The sequence below is a fragment of the Nicotiana tomentosiformis genome, chromosome 2 (assembly GCF_000390325.3).
Source record: "Nicotiana tomentosiformis chromosome 2, ASM39032v3, whole genome shotgun sequence".
In the NCBI taxonomy this organism is placed as follows: domain Eukaryota; kingdom Viridiplantae; phylum Streptophyta; class Magnoliopsida; order Solanales; family Solanaceae; genus Nicotiana; species Nicotiana tomentosiformis.
Genome location: NC_090813.1, coordinates 11,013,651 through 11,026,127, shown reverse-complemented (window position 1 = coordinate 11,026,127; position 12,477 = coordinate 11,013,651). Strand labels below are relative to the sequence as shown.

The window sequence follows — 12,477 nt, the reverse complement described above, 5'->3', positions numbered from 1 at the left end:
TCACTCGAGGACTAAAGCCTACGAGCTACTTTTATTTCGAGTTCGAGCAATCACTCACTCGATCATCATGCCCACGAGCTACATTACTTCGAGTTTGAATCATTCACTCGACGATTAAAGCATACGGGCTACTTTCACTTCAAGTTCAAGCAAAGCACAACTCAACTATTACGCCTACGGATTATATTTCTTCAAGATCGAATCACTAACTCAACTAGTAAGCCCAAGGGCTACGTCACTTCGGACAAATCAATAATAGATACTATAAAGTCCAAGTTTGATAGAATTGTTAAGATCCTTGTGAAAACATTTGTAAAGGCACACATAAAGTCTGCACAAATCGGCCAAAGTTGTCTATATACAAAAATTTCTACATGATTACAAACATAACTATGGCCTAATCTTCCTAATCACCCTCAGATCCACTCTTGCTACCGTCATCATCATCATCATCGCCATCAGAAACCAAGGCTTCAGCTTCAGCTTCGAGCTCTTTATCCTTTTTTATTTCTTCAGTAAGGTCGAGACCCTGAACATGTATCTCCTCGAGGGTCTCCCTCCGAGACCTACATTTGGCAAGTTCGGCAATCCAGTGTGCTCGGGTGTCAACAGTATCCGCCACCTCTCGCGCCTCAATCTAAGCAGCCTCGGCATCAACCCGATACACGACAATTGACTTATCCGCCAAGATTTTAGACGACTCAACCTCGACCTTGGCCTCGGCAAGCTGGGCTTCAAGCTCCTCGATCCTCTTAGCTTGAGCCGAAATCTTCTACTTAACATTCCGAAGCTGGACATCGGCCGATAATAAGTTGGTCAAAATGGTCTCTTTTTCCGCAGCCAGGCGATCGATAGTCTCCTTCCACCGATTACATTCGGCTTTGATTTGATCGACTTCTTCCCGAAGTGACCCGATCATTTCAACCTTTTGCTGCAGCTGAGACAACGAAGGGTTAACTTCCACAGTCGAGTCAAACCCATACTTTAACAGAACGAGGCTCACCTGCTTGTTAAGTTCGGCCTCTTCTTCGTGAGCCTTAGCCAAGTTCGCTTGGAGGTCCTTTATAGCCTCGTCCTTTTGGCTGGAAAGAAGCCGCAAGGCGTCTCTCTCCCCCGAGACCTTCTGAAGCTCGACCTCACACTGGCCAAGCTCGACCCAGAATCTACTAATGGCCTGCACAGTAGGGAAAGAACACGAGTCAAATTCGGAAAAAGAACAAAGAAACCAAATATAGTAAAATCATTACCCGAGTAATGAAACATTGGGCCTCTTCCAGTAGAAGAGAAGCGTCCCCGATATCGGAAGCATCACCGACTCCGATAAAGCAATCCCGAAAGGGATCCCCTGCACTAGAGCCTCCGGCCATATCGGGGGTCTTCAATTCTCGAGCTTCCTTTAACGCCTCCTCAGAAAAGGTGGGAAGAGAAGGCGAATAACCTACTGTCATAGTCCCAAGTGAATCACTCGGGGCGTTCCGATCAAGACTCGGGATCCCGGAATCAACCCCGACTGTATAGCTGCCATCGGTTCAGGAGCTTCGGTGACCTCGATAGCTCTGGCAGATCAGGACACCAAGGCCGAGGCACCTCCTTCTTCCTATTCTTTTTCTTCGTCTTCATCTTCTTCTCTCAGTCGTTGGACCGAGTCAATCGAAAGGGCAATTGCTTTACTCCTCACCCTTCGAGTTTCGGGCTTGGGGCCCTCTGATCGAGAGGCAGCTTTGCGCTTCTTGTCTTTCCCCGGTTTCAGGACTGGGGACTTGGTTACTTATTCACCGCTCGAAGGCCTCAAAATGGCATCCTTGGTTACGCCTGCATGAAAGGAAATCGGTAACGAATGGAGCACAAAGAACGCTTCGAAGGAAATAAGAAGTAAAACCTTACCATGGTTCTTGGCTTCCCATATGCCTTTAGCCAAATCACGCCAAGCGCGTTCGGCATAAGAGGAAGTCGAGGCTAACTTCCGAACCCAATCCTCGAGGTCGGGCACCGTTTGTGGCATCCAAGGGGCAGCTGTATATCGGGAAGAAACATCAAAAAAATAAAAAAAATTATGAAAACAACTTACGATCGAAATTCCATTCCTCGGGGAACGACATCTTCTCTTTTCGGAATAAGGTCACGGGTCCTCATCCGGATGTAACGCCCCATCCAACCCCGATCCTTGTCTTCGTCGTTGCTAGACATCAAAGCCTTCGATGCCCGATGATGAAGTCTGATTAATCCTCGAAAGATTTGAGGCCGATACAACCGTATGAGGTGATTCAGGGTAAAATCCAGCCCCCCGGCTTTGGTGGAGAAGAAGTGAAGTAGGATTACTATACGCCACACAGAGGGATGAATCTGACCAAGGGTGACCTGATATCTCTTGCAAAAATTGATGATCACAGGGTCGACCGGACCCAATGTGAAGGGATAAGTATAAATACTTAAAAATCCCTCCACATGGGTGACGACACTCTCTTCGGGGGATGGAATTTGCAACACAATCTCGGAACCCCAGTTACAGTCTTTTCTAACGGCCTCGAGATGACCCTCCGTTATAGAGCACATATACATCGACACATGCTCGCATCGACCTGGGATAGATGAAGGATTCTCAACCTTAAAATTGATCTTTAGAGTACACGGGCCGGGGATATAGTCATAGGTGGACGGCTCCACCGGCGCCTTGTCGCCGGACGGCCGTGAAGAAGAAGCTTTCTCCTTCTGAGGCATAGTTTTTGAAGTCTTGGCCATTGATATGGGAGGAAGAAAGACAAGGGAAAGTAAAAAATTGACGGCACCAAAACTCTGGTAGCAACAAGAAAGGAAGAAAAGATGAGAAAATTTGGGGGAGTGAACGCGTGAAAGAAGCAAATGATAGATAAAAGAGCTATTTATAGGCTCGCATCGTGACGGTTCAATATCACAGGTGGCTGACTGCCATCTGACAAGCATTAAATACCTTGAAAGGTTGAATCGATAGGACAGCTATCGCATACGTCATAATCGATCCCTGTGAAAACGTCGTCTAATGACCCGATCGAACCACCAAAAATCACGTCGATTCTGCCCGCATCCTTCATGAGAAACGAGGGGACTATCTGTATACGGTCGAAAATAGATTTCGGCCTTCCTACATTCGATTGAGTTCGAGTGTTAAAAAGTTGGAATTAGATTTTTTGGAGTGAGCTCCGAAGTCGGTACTAACGAGCCTCGAGCCCGAAGGTCGATCGAGGAGTCGACTCGATAACCCTATCGAGCCAGTGACCGAATCAATCCGCAAGGCACTGCTTCGAGGTCGGAAATGCGCGACGCCCATCTCGAAGGTCGGACTCGAGCCAAGACCGAAAGGCCCAAAACCCAGTAACGAGCTCGAGCCAGTATCGAGCTCACAAACAAGAGTCGTTGCGACCGCACCAAGAGAGAGAATCTTGGCGGGAATCAAGGAAGAGACATGTCATCATGGGCCTCCCACTATATATTTTATTTTATTATTTTTTGTAATAACCCTCTTCTATAAAAGGGGGAATCCTTGTAAGCTAAAGGCAGAGACAAAAGAAACAAATCACTTCTCAGATTGAAAGATATCTCTTTGTGTTTGCTTTAATTTATCTCATTTATTCTTATTGCCCACTATTTGCATTCTCATAGTCAAAAATATACGTATCTCTATTTCTGTACACGATTTATATCGAATTATATCGCATATCCTTAGAACCACACACAAAATCTAACGTTATCCGATTTTTCCGGTGAACATTATTCCAAAATATTTGTCTTAATTTACTTATCAAAAGTTTAAATATTTATATTTTAAAGTTGTCTTCTTGCCATATAAGTGAGAAAGGTTGCAACTTTATTTATTTTTGTATAGTCCTCAAAGACTTAGAACATCCACTTCCAATAGATAAGTTTATCTACGTGCCTGAAATCACACAAAATTGAGCTTTAGTAAGTGAAATAAGTTTATTAAGATGGATAAATATAATTAATTTTTGCCTTTTATAAGATTATTTTCTAAACTATATTTATTACATTATGACAAAAACTTGTAGGGTGCAAAACTGCAAATGGTAAAGCAAACGATAAGGGCAAAGCAGGAAAAACGGATACATTTTAACAAATAAACCAATCACGTCCGCATATAATGTAGGGAGAGAGACAAGTCTTTACTATTGCTGTTATTTATTCTTCTTTAATCCAATTCTACCTTTCTATTTTTTTTTTACTTATTATATTTAGCACAAAAAGTGTAGTCATTGGTATAAAAATAGCAATCATCCCATAGTTCCGAAATCGAAGAGAATTGAAAAGACGATTCTTGTGTCTGAAATTCCAGAACAATCTTCTCTCTTAAGTTTTTTCTGTAGTTGAATTGAATTGAAGAAGAAATGGCGGATCAGCTAACCGATGACCAGATCTCTGAGTTCAAGGAGGCCTTCAGCCTATTTGACAAGGACGGAGATGGTTCGATTTTCTTTCTCTCTGCCTATGTCCAATTTAAGAAAGATTTTTAAAAAAAAACTTGTGATCTAAAATAAGAAATTTACATTTTTGTGGCTATAAATATCTCATTTTGTCGCTATAAATGTTTCATCAAAGGTGAAATGAAAAGTTTAAAGATAAAATTGTTTCTACATCATGTAAATGTACCAATCTTTGCACGAAAAACTTAAAAAGTAAAGTGTGATACATAAATTAGTAGTAAGGGAGTATATATTTTGTGTTTGATGTTTATATAGGCATGTGTATAATCAAATTTATTTTCAGATCTGACGTTTGGTTTTAATTAATTGATTGATTCTGAGGTGTTAGTCCCTTTTGGTGTTTGGTTTTTAAGGTGACAGATTGATATATGAGAATATTAACTCTAATAACAGGGAATTATTGCTCTCCTAGCTTGAGGAAATGCTAAAAAACTAGTGAATATGGAAATCTTGTAGTTTGATGTTACTTTGGTGGATTATTGTGTTTTTGTTATTAATTAAGAGCTATTTTGGAGAAGTTGAGTAAATCTAATTGGATTATAGATAGAAGGAGAAATGATAATCTAATTTTGATGATAGAGTTGGCCTTTATCTTGTGGTTTTAGCTTGTTTTAAATGATGCCAAAACTCCTTTTCTAAATATATGGCGGGTTTTGTTTGATAATCAGTTTGGATGAACAATTGTCTTTAAGAAAATGGTTTGCGGTAAATGTTTTCCTTGGAAAATATTTGTTAAAGGTTGATAATAGTGTCATCAATTATGGATAGTGTTTTGCAATAAAAATTTGATGCAGATTTTGTGTTAACGATTGATAATAATGTCTTTGTATTGGTTGGGCAAGTAATGTAAAGAGATGATATATTTGTAAAGGAACATGTTTTTCGCCAATAGTGAAGGAAATCATTTTCTTCTTTTTAGGCGATGATCTGAAAGAAGAGCAGATACTATTATGTTCTGTTTGTGCCAAATTAGATTGATTTTAAACTCTGGCAACAGATCTGTTGGAGGAAGAGTGGCATGTCAGGGATGATGTTAGTTCTCTCATGGGGGATTTGTTTTTAGCTGTTATGTGAATCCTGAGCAGCTTTGTTTGTAATTTACCACTTTGGAACTAGTTGTGCTAGTTCATTTTATTGTGATCCTTAAATATAAAATACAAGTAACATTGACTGAGGGAGTTTCTTTGTATAGTTATCCGTTTGTGTGCTGCACTGCTGATTCTGGTGTCTAGTTTTAGATTCTGATTAATGAGATGAAAACCTTATCTTCTGAACTTATGTACAGTTATGATTAAAAAAGGACGTCTGATTCGTATAGTTGGATTTTTTGGGTCAACAAAGATTTTTGTTATTTTTATTATAAGTACGGGCTTATAAGTTACCCAGAATTGATCGTTAGCTTTGTTATTTTCTGGACATAAGTTGGAAGGTGGTGCATTTACTGTTTTCTTATGTTTGTTTGAATTGGGAAGTAGCTCACTGACCCGATGTTATGGTTAGAAAGTGTGGTTTGTTAAGTACTTCTCGTATAGTAAGCTAATTGTGAAGTTTTGTATAGGTTGCATCACGACTAAGGAGCTTGGGACTGTGATGAGGTCGCTGGGACAGAACCCCACTGAAGCAGAGCTCCAAGACATGATAAACGAGGTGGATGCAGATGGTAACGGAACCATTGACTTCCCTGAGTTTCTAAACCTCATGGCCAGGAAAATGAAGGATACTGACTCCGAGGAGGAGCTGAAAGAGGCATTCAGAGTGTTCGACAAGGATCAAAATGGCTTCATCTCTGCAGCTGAGCTTCGTCATGTGATGACTAACCTTGGGGAGAAGCTTACTGATGAAGAAGTTGATGAGATGATTAGGGAAGCAGATGTCGATGGTGATGGTCAAATTAACTATGAGGAGTTTGTTAAGGTCATGATGGCCAAGTAATTTCACCATCTCTTATTTAAGTTGAAGTTTAGACTTGTTAAAAATGTGAAAAATCCAAAAATATTTCATTGGATAGGATTTGCCTAGTGTAATGTGTTTCGTTGTACCATCTGGATGTATTGGACCTGGGAATGAATGTAATGCTTTATTGTAAGAGTGGTGGAGCATCTTTCCTCTTCTTCTTCTCTATATTCTTTTGTGTACTACTCTTAATTGATGAATGCAGTTTCATTATCAGCATTCCTGTGCTGTTGTTTCCGCGAATTAAATGCTAAATCTTCTTTGAGGTTTCTGGTTTTTGTTGGTAACACTTGTGATTAAAGAATCTATTGGTTAAAATTGAAGCTAATATCAAAACTTTGGTTCAACTTGCAGTTGATGTTTCCAAAATTTGTTACTTTAAATTGATAGTATTTAACTAGCGTACGGGATTGTTACCCAAATAACCGGTCAGATCCAATGTGCTTTTTTTCGCCAGTATAGATAGATTATACATTGATTATGCACAATTATACATATATTATGCATCCGCTGACTATTTTTAATTTAAGAGATTAGATGGGTGGCTGTTTGAGTTAATTCTTCATTAAAGTTTCTATTTTTCTACTAGTTCCCAAGTATTAAAACTTGATTTAATGATAGAAAGAAGGTGATAAGCTAAGCACTTTATCATCACAATGAGAACCTTGTGAGGATAGGTGCAAGTTTTCTTTTTTCTTCCCCCCTCCCGACAAGTTATTCAGCTGAAAAAAAGGAGAAAAGTATAGGTTTATGCACTATTTAAGGATTAAGATATAATATAAGGCCAAAATACATAAACAACCCAACTTGGCACCATTTTTCATTTTAGCACTCTATTTCAACCCTGTTCTATTTTGGCCCTCCAACTCTATTTCTTATGTTTCACTTTAACACAAAAGCTGAAACCAGTGCAAACAATATAGCACGTGTGTAATAAATATCCAATTAAATGTGCCACCTGTTTTTTTCATCCATGTCAAACAGGTCAATACTAGAATACCCGAACCCGAATTAAGGCCGCTTCTTATTTTCTCTGTGTCACAAATCCCTACCCGACTAATAGTACCCTAAGCTCCTTCCCAAATTCATAATCGCACATGAACCCATCGATTATCGGTGGTTTCTTCATCATTTGAAGACGAGAATCACATTTCATCAACTATTTCTTCATATTCATCAACATTCGAGACTGATTTGAAGAGTAGTTTTGATTGTTGTTGGCTTTTGGCAGCTATGTTACTTCTGAAAGTTGCAAACTTAACTTGTGTATTTTGAAAAAGTTGATTTTGTGTAAAGAATGAAACTTTGGCATATGGCAGCCGAAGTGTTATGTTGTTTGGCAGCTGATTTGTGCTTTATTCAATTCTTGCAAGAGTTGGTTTTGTGTAAAGAATGAAACTTTGGCATCTGACGTTTGAGACCTTTTTAACAATCTGAAGTTTTTTGTGTTATTGTTTGAGGGCTGTCAATCAAAAGCTTAAAAAGTTCATTCTTATGTAATTTACTACGTAACAGTCCTATGAAATAAAGCAACAAAAAATTAGGGCAACTCACACTATGTGAAACTACCATAATCTTTTCCTTGAAACAAAAAGGAAATATGTATATATTGCTCACTTCTGGTTACAAAAAAGATAATGGATAAACAACATAATTTCATATTCCAAATCGCCCTTTTTAGTCGGATGCAACTTCGACCACAAGTTATTATAACTTACAATTGCCTGATTGAGTTGCAACCATTGCAAACTACAGACTTAAAATTATGAAGAATTTTTTTTTCAAGGGGTCTGTAAAAAGACTGATAATGAACCATAAAACTTGAAAGGAACAACTCAAATAGTCCATTTCATTTATCAGGACATAATACAAGCTCAGTTCTGCAGAACTGTTTTCATCTATCAAATAAAAGCAACCAAGAGAAAAGAAGATTTAGTCCCCCCTTAAAACAAGTTTATAATCTCTTCAAGCTTTTCTTTCTTGCATCAATCTTCTTTTTATCTGCAGGGAGTTTATGCAATCCAGCTTCCTTCTTCAGGGTTACCAATGGTGGTGCTGCTGATCCACTAACCGCTGTGTCCGCAGTTGAACCGGGAGCTAGTGGCTGGTCTAGACTGTTTCCACCTTTTACAATGTTAACTGTAGGGGCTAATGGAGAAGGCTGTTGGAGAGGCGTAACTCCAGATATTGCAGTCTTCTGATCAACGTTACACAGTGAAGTATTTGTCTGGCCAACATTTAGGGCTGTAGTCGACTCGGAAATAACTCCTGTTTTTAACTTAGGCTTTGGTTTAGCATGAATACTGGTATAAAGCCTGCATGTTTAAACACAGAGGAACATTGGACGGAGAGCAACTACATTCAGTGATTGAAACAGTGGTTTAAACTACAAAAGGGAGCAACGTGAGCTAGTCATAAGTTATATCGAAACATTATTCCCCACGAACACATAAGCCATGCTAGTGAGCAACAGTGGTTTAAACTCCCTATCCAACTTAGCCGTTGGATTTACAAGCAGGAATTACAGGTTTACGCCTACAAACACTTGATAGAAGCTAATTTTACGGCACTTCATCCTCCTCGTCACGTTTTACATCTACAAAGAGAAATGGGCATGAGTTGATTCGCTTGGATTTTCTTTTTGGTCATCATAAATTGATTAATACCGGATAGATGTATGATCAGTTCCTATTTGAATCTCCAGTTCGACCATTTCATCAAAATGAACTGTAGCATCATTTCCATGAATCCGCAAAAATAAGATACAACTTAATAACAAAACCATGTTCTCTCCGTAAATAAAATGGCATTTAGATAGAGGATAATTAAGCAGGACAGAGTAATACCAAATAAGAATGCAATAACATCATACAAGTGAAGGTGACATAATGAAGTGAGTGAGACTAGGACACACTAATTTACCTTGCATGTCTAGCATACTCGTCATAATTATCAAGCAGCATTTTACCAGCTTGCTCATTTAACGCAGATTCTGGAAATGGCTCGATCAGTAAACACCTTACCACCTGTTACAAAGCAGTGACCACAGCAAATAACAAATCAAAGAAAGGAAAAGGTCACTTCACACTTATATTATTAAAGTCCTCTAGGCAGGCTCGATATTTGACTTAGAAAAAGCAGAAACTTACCATGAGAACATGTCGTAGGCCCAAACTAGGATTCCAATCTTTTTTCAGAGCATTGACACAAATTTCGCCATTGGAAGCAATGTTGGGATGAAAAATCCTGGTTAGAAAATAACCTAGAGAGAAAAACGAAAAATGTAAGTTATGTACTCATCCATATTGGGCCTAAGCATTGGCAAAGGGTAACTGCTCCGGCAATACGTCATGAGAAGTGACAAAGATCTTCCCTAAAGAACTAGCAATTGTAACTTATCACGAAAAAAGAAAAGGAAAAGAAAAGGAAACGAAAAGAGCTTGGAAAAATAAAGTCGGTTGACCTATTTAGTATATGACTAGGAAGTGAAAGAGAGTTCCTAAAACAGAGGAATAAAGGGTAAAGTACGACTTAGGGGCTTGAATTGTGATTAATACAGCGCCCAACTGATTGAAACAAAAGCTAATGCAAAGCTAAACTAGATACAAGTAAAAGGCTACAAAAGCATGTCACAGGAAAAACTTAAAAACCTTGCATGTGGAGACAAACCTTTGGGTGGGGAATGAGGGAAATCGTGTGTCAAAATCAATTTCATGCGGAAAACCCCGTTCTCATAGGGAGTCCCAGCTGCATGGTAGAGATAGAGCAATTAGAACAAGTGTTATGTCTCAAAAAGTGAAATATAGACAACATAGACACCGTACCTGGGCCCTCGATATCAGCATATATGGTTGAAAAATCATCATCGTTTACACCTACTTTGATGCCTTCGGGAGGAGTTTCGTCAAGATTTTTCAATTCCTTTGCCAATTGTTTTATCACGTTTGGTGGGAGATTTTCATTAGTTGCCTATGCCAAAAACACCAAATTAAGGACAATATCAATTGCAGATGGCATAAGGTGCTACAGGTTGGATGGCACAATGTAGTAAATAACGCGAGCACAAGAAGAAAAAAAAAGAAAGGAAAAGGTACGAACAAATTCACTTGCATATAGGGAGAAAATGACATCAAGAAAACCTAGTAATAACAACATATCGTATTTGATGAAATACCATAGCCAAATATAAGTACAATACTAGGATCAGTTGGCAACTGCACGCAAGTAGTTTTTGCTGGTAGTTTAGATGTTGAAGACAATCAACTTATTATTGGATCCTGCAAAAGGGACAGAAAAAGATCATCATAATACAATCCTTCAACATTCGTTCAAACAATCATAAGACACAAGCAACTAAATAGCTGCTCAAAATGATCAGGCCATCTTCAAGAAAATTGTGCTAATCCACCAGACACGGATAACATGTGTCTAAGAACCACAAAAGTTCATAGACTTCTCTTCTCCGTATTAGTCTATACAATTATACAAAATGTGAAATAAATTTCTACTGATACTCGAGCTGAAATACTACACTTGACTATTCCAATCAGACATTCAGCTCTACCTTTTTGAACTTACAACTATCTACCCAGTAGCACAGAAATTTCCTATGAGCCTAAGGCATACCTTTCTCGTTAATAAGCTCAATAGAAAGCAATTCTTTATTTTTTATAATGTTCCACTACAAAAGGGAAATTCCCTTCACAATCAGGACAGCAACATCATCAGATATGGTAGATTGACTAGTTTCAGCTAATGTTAAATGTAACGACATTGCTCAGAGAATGATATGTTTCCAAGCCAAAAGTTGAACACCATAGAACCAATAACCAAAGCAACAATTTTCAGATGGAAACCTTAGGTTGAGATAATAACTCTATAAGCACAAGATCAAATCGCAGTAGAATAACAGATACAGTAAAAACTAATCCACATACTTTCTCAAATTCAACTTCAAATTATATAAAACAAACTAAAACCCTAGTAAAGTGAAGAGGGGAGAATAGATTTTACATATTCCAAACCTTCTCACAAACTAAGGAGATCAAAGATTCAAAGAATCCTGCACTTTGGGATTTCATCAAGGGGAAAAATGAAAAATTGCTTATCACAACCAAAGTCAAGAGATAATAGATACTTTTCTATAGCAACTTTAAGTCAAATTAAAACCCAATTTTGCTATTAACACATATCCCAATGCACCAAGATAAGCACATAAGGAGTCAGTAAAACTGTAAAAGACACAACTACAAATATATTGGAATCTTCACACCAAGCGAAAACCTAATTAGTCAAGTAAAAAGATCCTATCTTGACAATTAAACCAGAAACACAAGTCCAACCATGAAAGAAAAGAACTTTAAATACAAAAACGCTCCCCTTTTACAATTAAAATCAGATAAAGCACCGATCTGAAGAAAACTCCGAGAAATGGCAAACCCAATTCTAAATATCAAATCTTTAATCAGTCCCAAGTCAAGAATCAGGTACCGATAATCAAGACTGAATTTTTACACAACAGCAGTCATCAAGATAGTGCTAGAAGAGAGAAAGAAAGAGAAATCCCAGATGGGAAAAATTACCTTTCGATTGAGGAGAGAGAGAGAGAGAACGAGAGAGAGAGAGAAATATGGGTGTGGGATTTAGGGTCTATTTGATTTCTCTTTCCCTAGTTGGAATAACACCCACAAAATCCAGAAAGGGATGGCTTTTAATAAATCATTGATGAATGGATTAAAGAGCCAATCTTGATTGATATATGTACGTTACATGCCAACAAAGTCCAGAGAGGAGAGGGTTCGTTGTAAGACGAAGTTACATAGAATAGGTATATAAAATCTGTTTATGTAATATTATTTGATTCGATACGTAACTTTATAAAAAAACAAAAAATATATTAAATTTATAATCTTAAATAAGTCGTAAATCTCATTAGTTATAAATCATATAAAATAGTAAATGTAAAATTAATTTATTTTTAAATATAAAAAGATATTAACTTATTGGGACAGAGTAAATTGAAACATTTGGACCATAAAATGAGGAAAATGAA

General features: G+C 38.0%; 2 protein-coding genes across 4 annotated transcripts; one reads left to right on the top strand and one right to left on the bottom strand.

The window, feature by feature from the left end:
* Positions 1-4,097: 4,097 nt before the first annotated feature.
* On the top strand, positions 4,098-6,558 carry LOC104117061 (calmodulin-7). The gene is made up of 2 exons (XM_009628039.4): positions 4,098-4,452; positions 6,031-6,558. The coding sequence occupies exons 1-2, from the start codon at positions 4,377-4,379 to the stop codon at positions 6,402-6,404; spliced, it is 450 nt and encodes a 149-aa protein (XP_009626334.1). The 5' UTR covers positions 4,098-4,376; the 3' UTR covers positions 6,405-6,558.
* Positions 6,559-8,246: 1,688 nt separating this feature from the next.
* LOC104117060 (ubiquitin-conjugating enzyme E2 22) lies at positions 8,247-12,240 on the bottom strand. Of its 3 annotated transcripts, none has more exons than XM_009628038.4 (7): positions 12,008-12,240; positions 10,600-10,702; positions 10,250-10,394; positions 10,095-10,172; positions 9,575-9,687; positions 9,348-9,451; positions 8,247-8,740 (listed from the first exon to the last, which is right to left on the bottom strand). In XM_009628038.4, exons 2-7 carry the CDS (start codon positions 10,600-10,602, stop codon positions 8,380-8,382), a joined length of 804 nt encoding a protein of 267 aa, XP_009626333.1. In that variant the 5' UTR covers positions 10,603-10,702; positions 12,008-12,240; the 3' UTR covers positions 8,247-8,379. The 3 variants fall into 3 exon arrangements, with proteins under 3 accessions (XP_009626333.1, XP_018633443.1, XP_018633442.1); XM_018777927.3 differs by having other exon boundaries at positions 11,916-12,226; XM_018777926.3 differs by lacking the exon at positions 12,008-12,240 and adding an exon at positions 11,812-11,985.
* Positions 12,241-12,477: the final 237 nt, after the last annotated feature.

Excerpts from the sequence above, each read along its gene's own strand:
- LOC104117060 (XM_009628038.4), bottom strand. Across the intron at positions 9,688-10,094 it reads CCCTCATTCCCCACCCAAAG|GTTATTTTCTAACCAGGATT; the intron begins GTTTGTCTCCAC and ends TTTTCTCTCTAG. Across the intron at positions 8,741-9,347 it reads GAGTATGCTAGACATGCAAG|GCTTTATACCAGTATTCATG; the intron begins GTAAATTAGTGT and ends TTAAACATGCAG.
- LOC104117061 (XM_009628039.4), top strand. The coding sequence starts at position 4,377 with ATGGCGGATCAGCTAACCGATGACCAGATCTCTGAGTTCAAGGAGGCC. Across the intron at positions 4,453-6,030 it reads ATTTGACAAGGACGGAGATG|GTTGCATCACGACTAAGGAG; the intron begins GTTCGATTTTCT and ends AGTTTTGTATAG.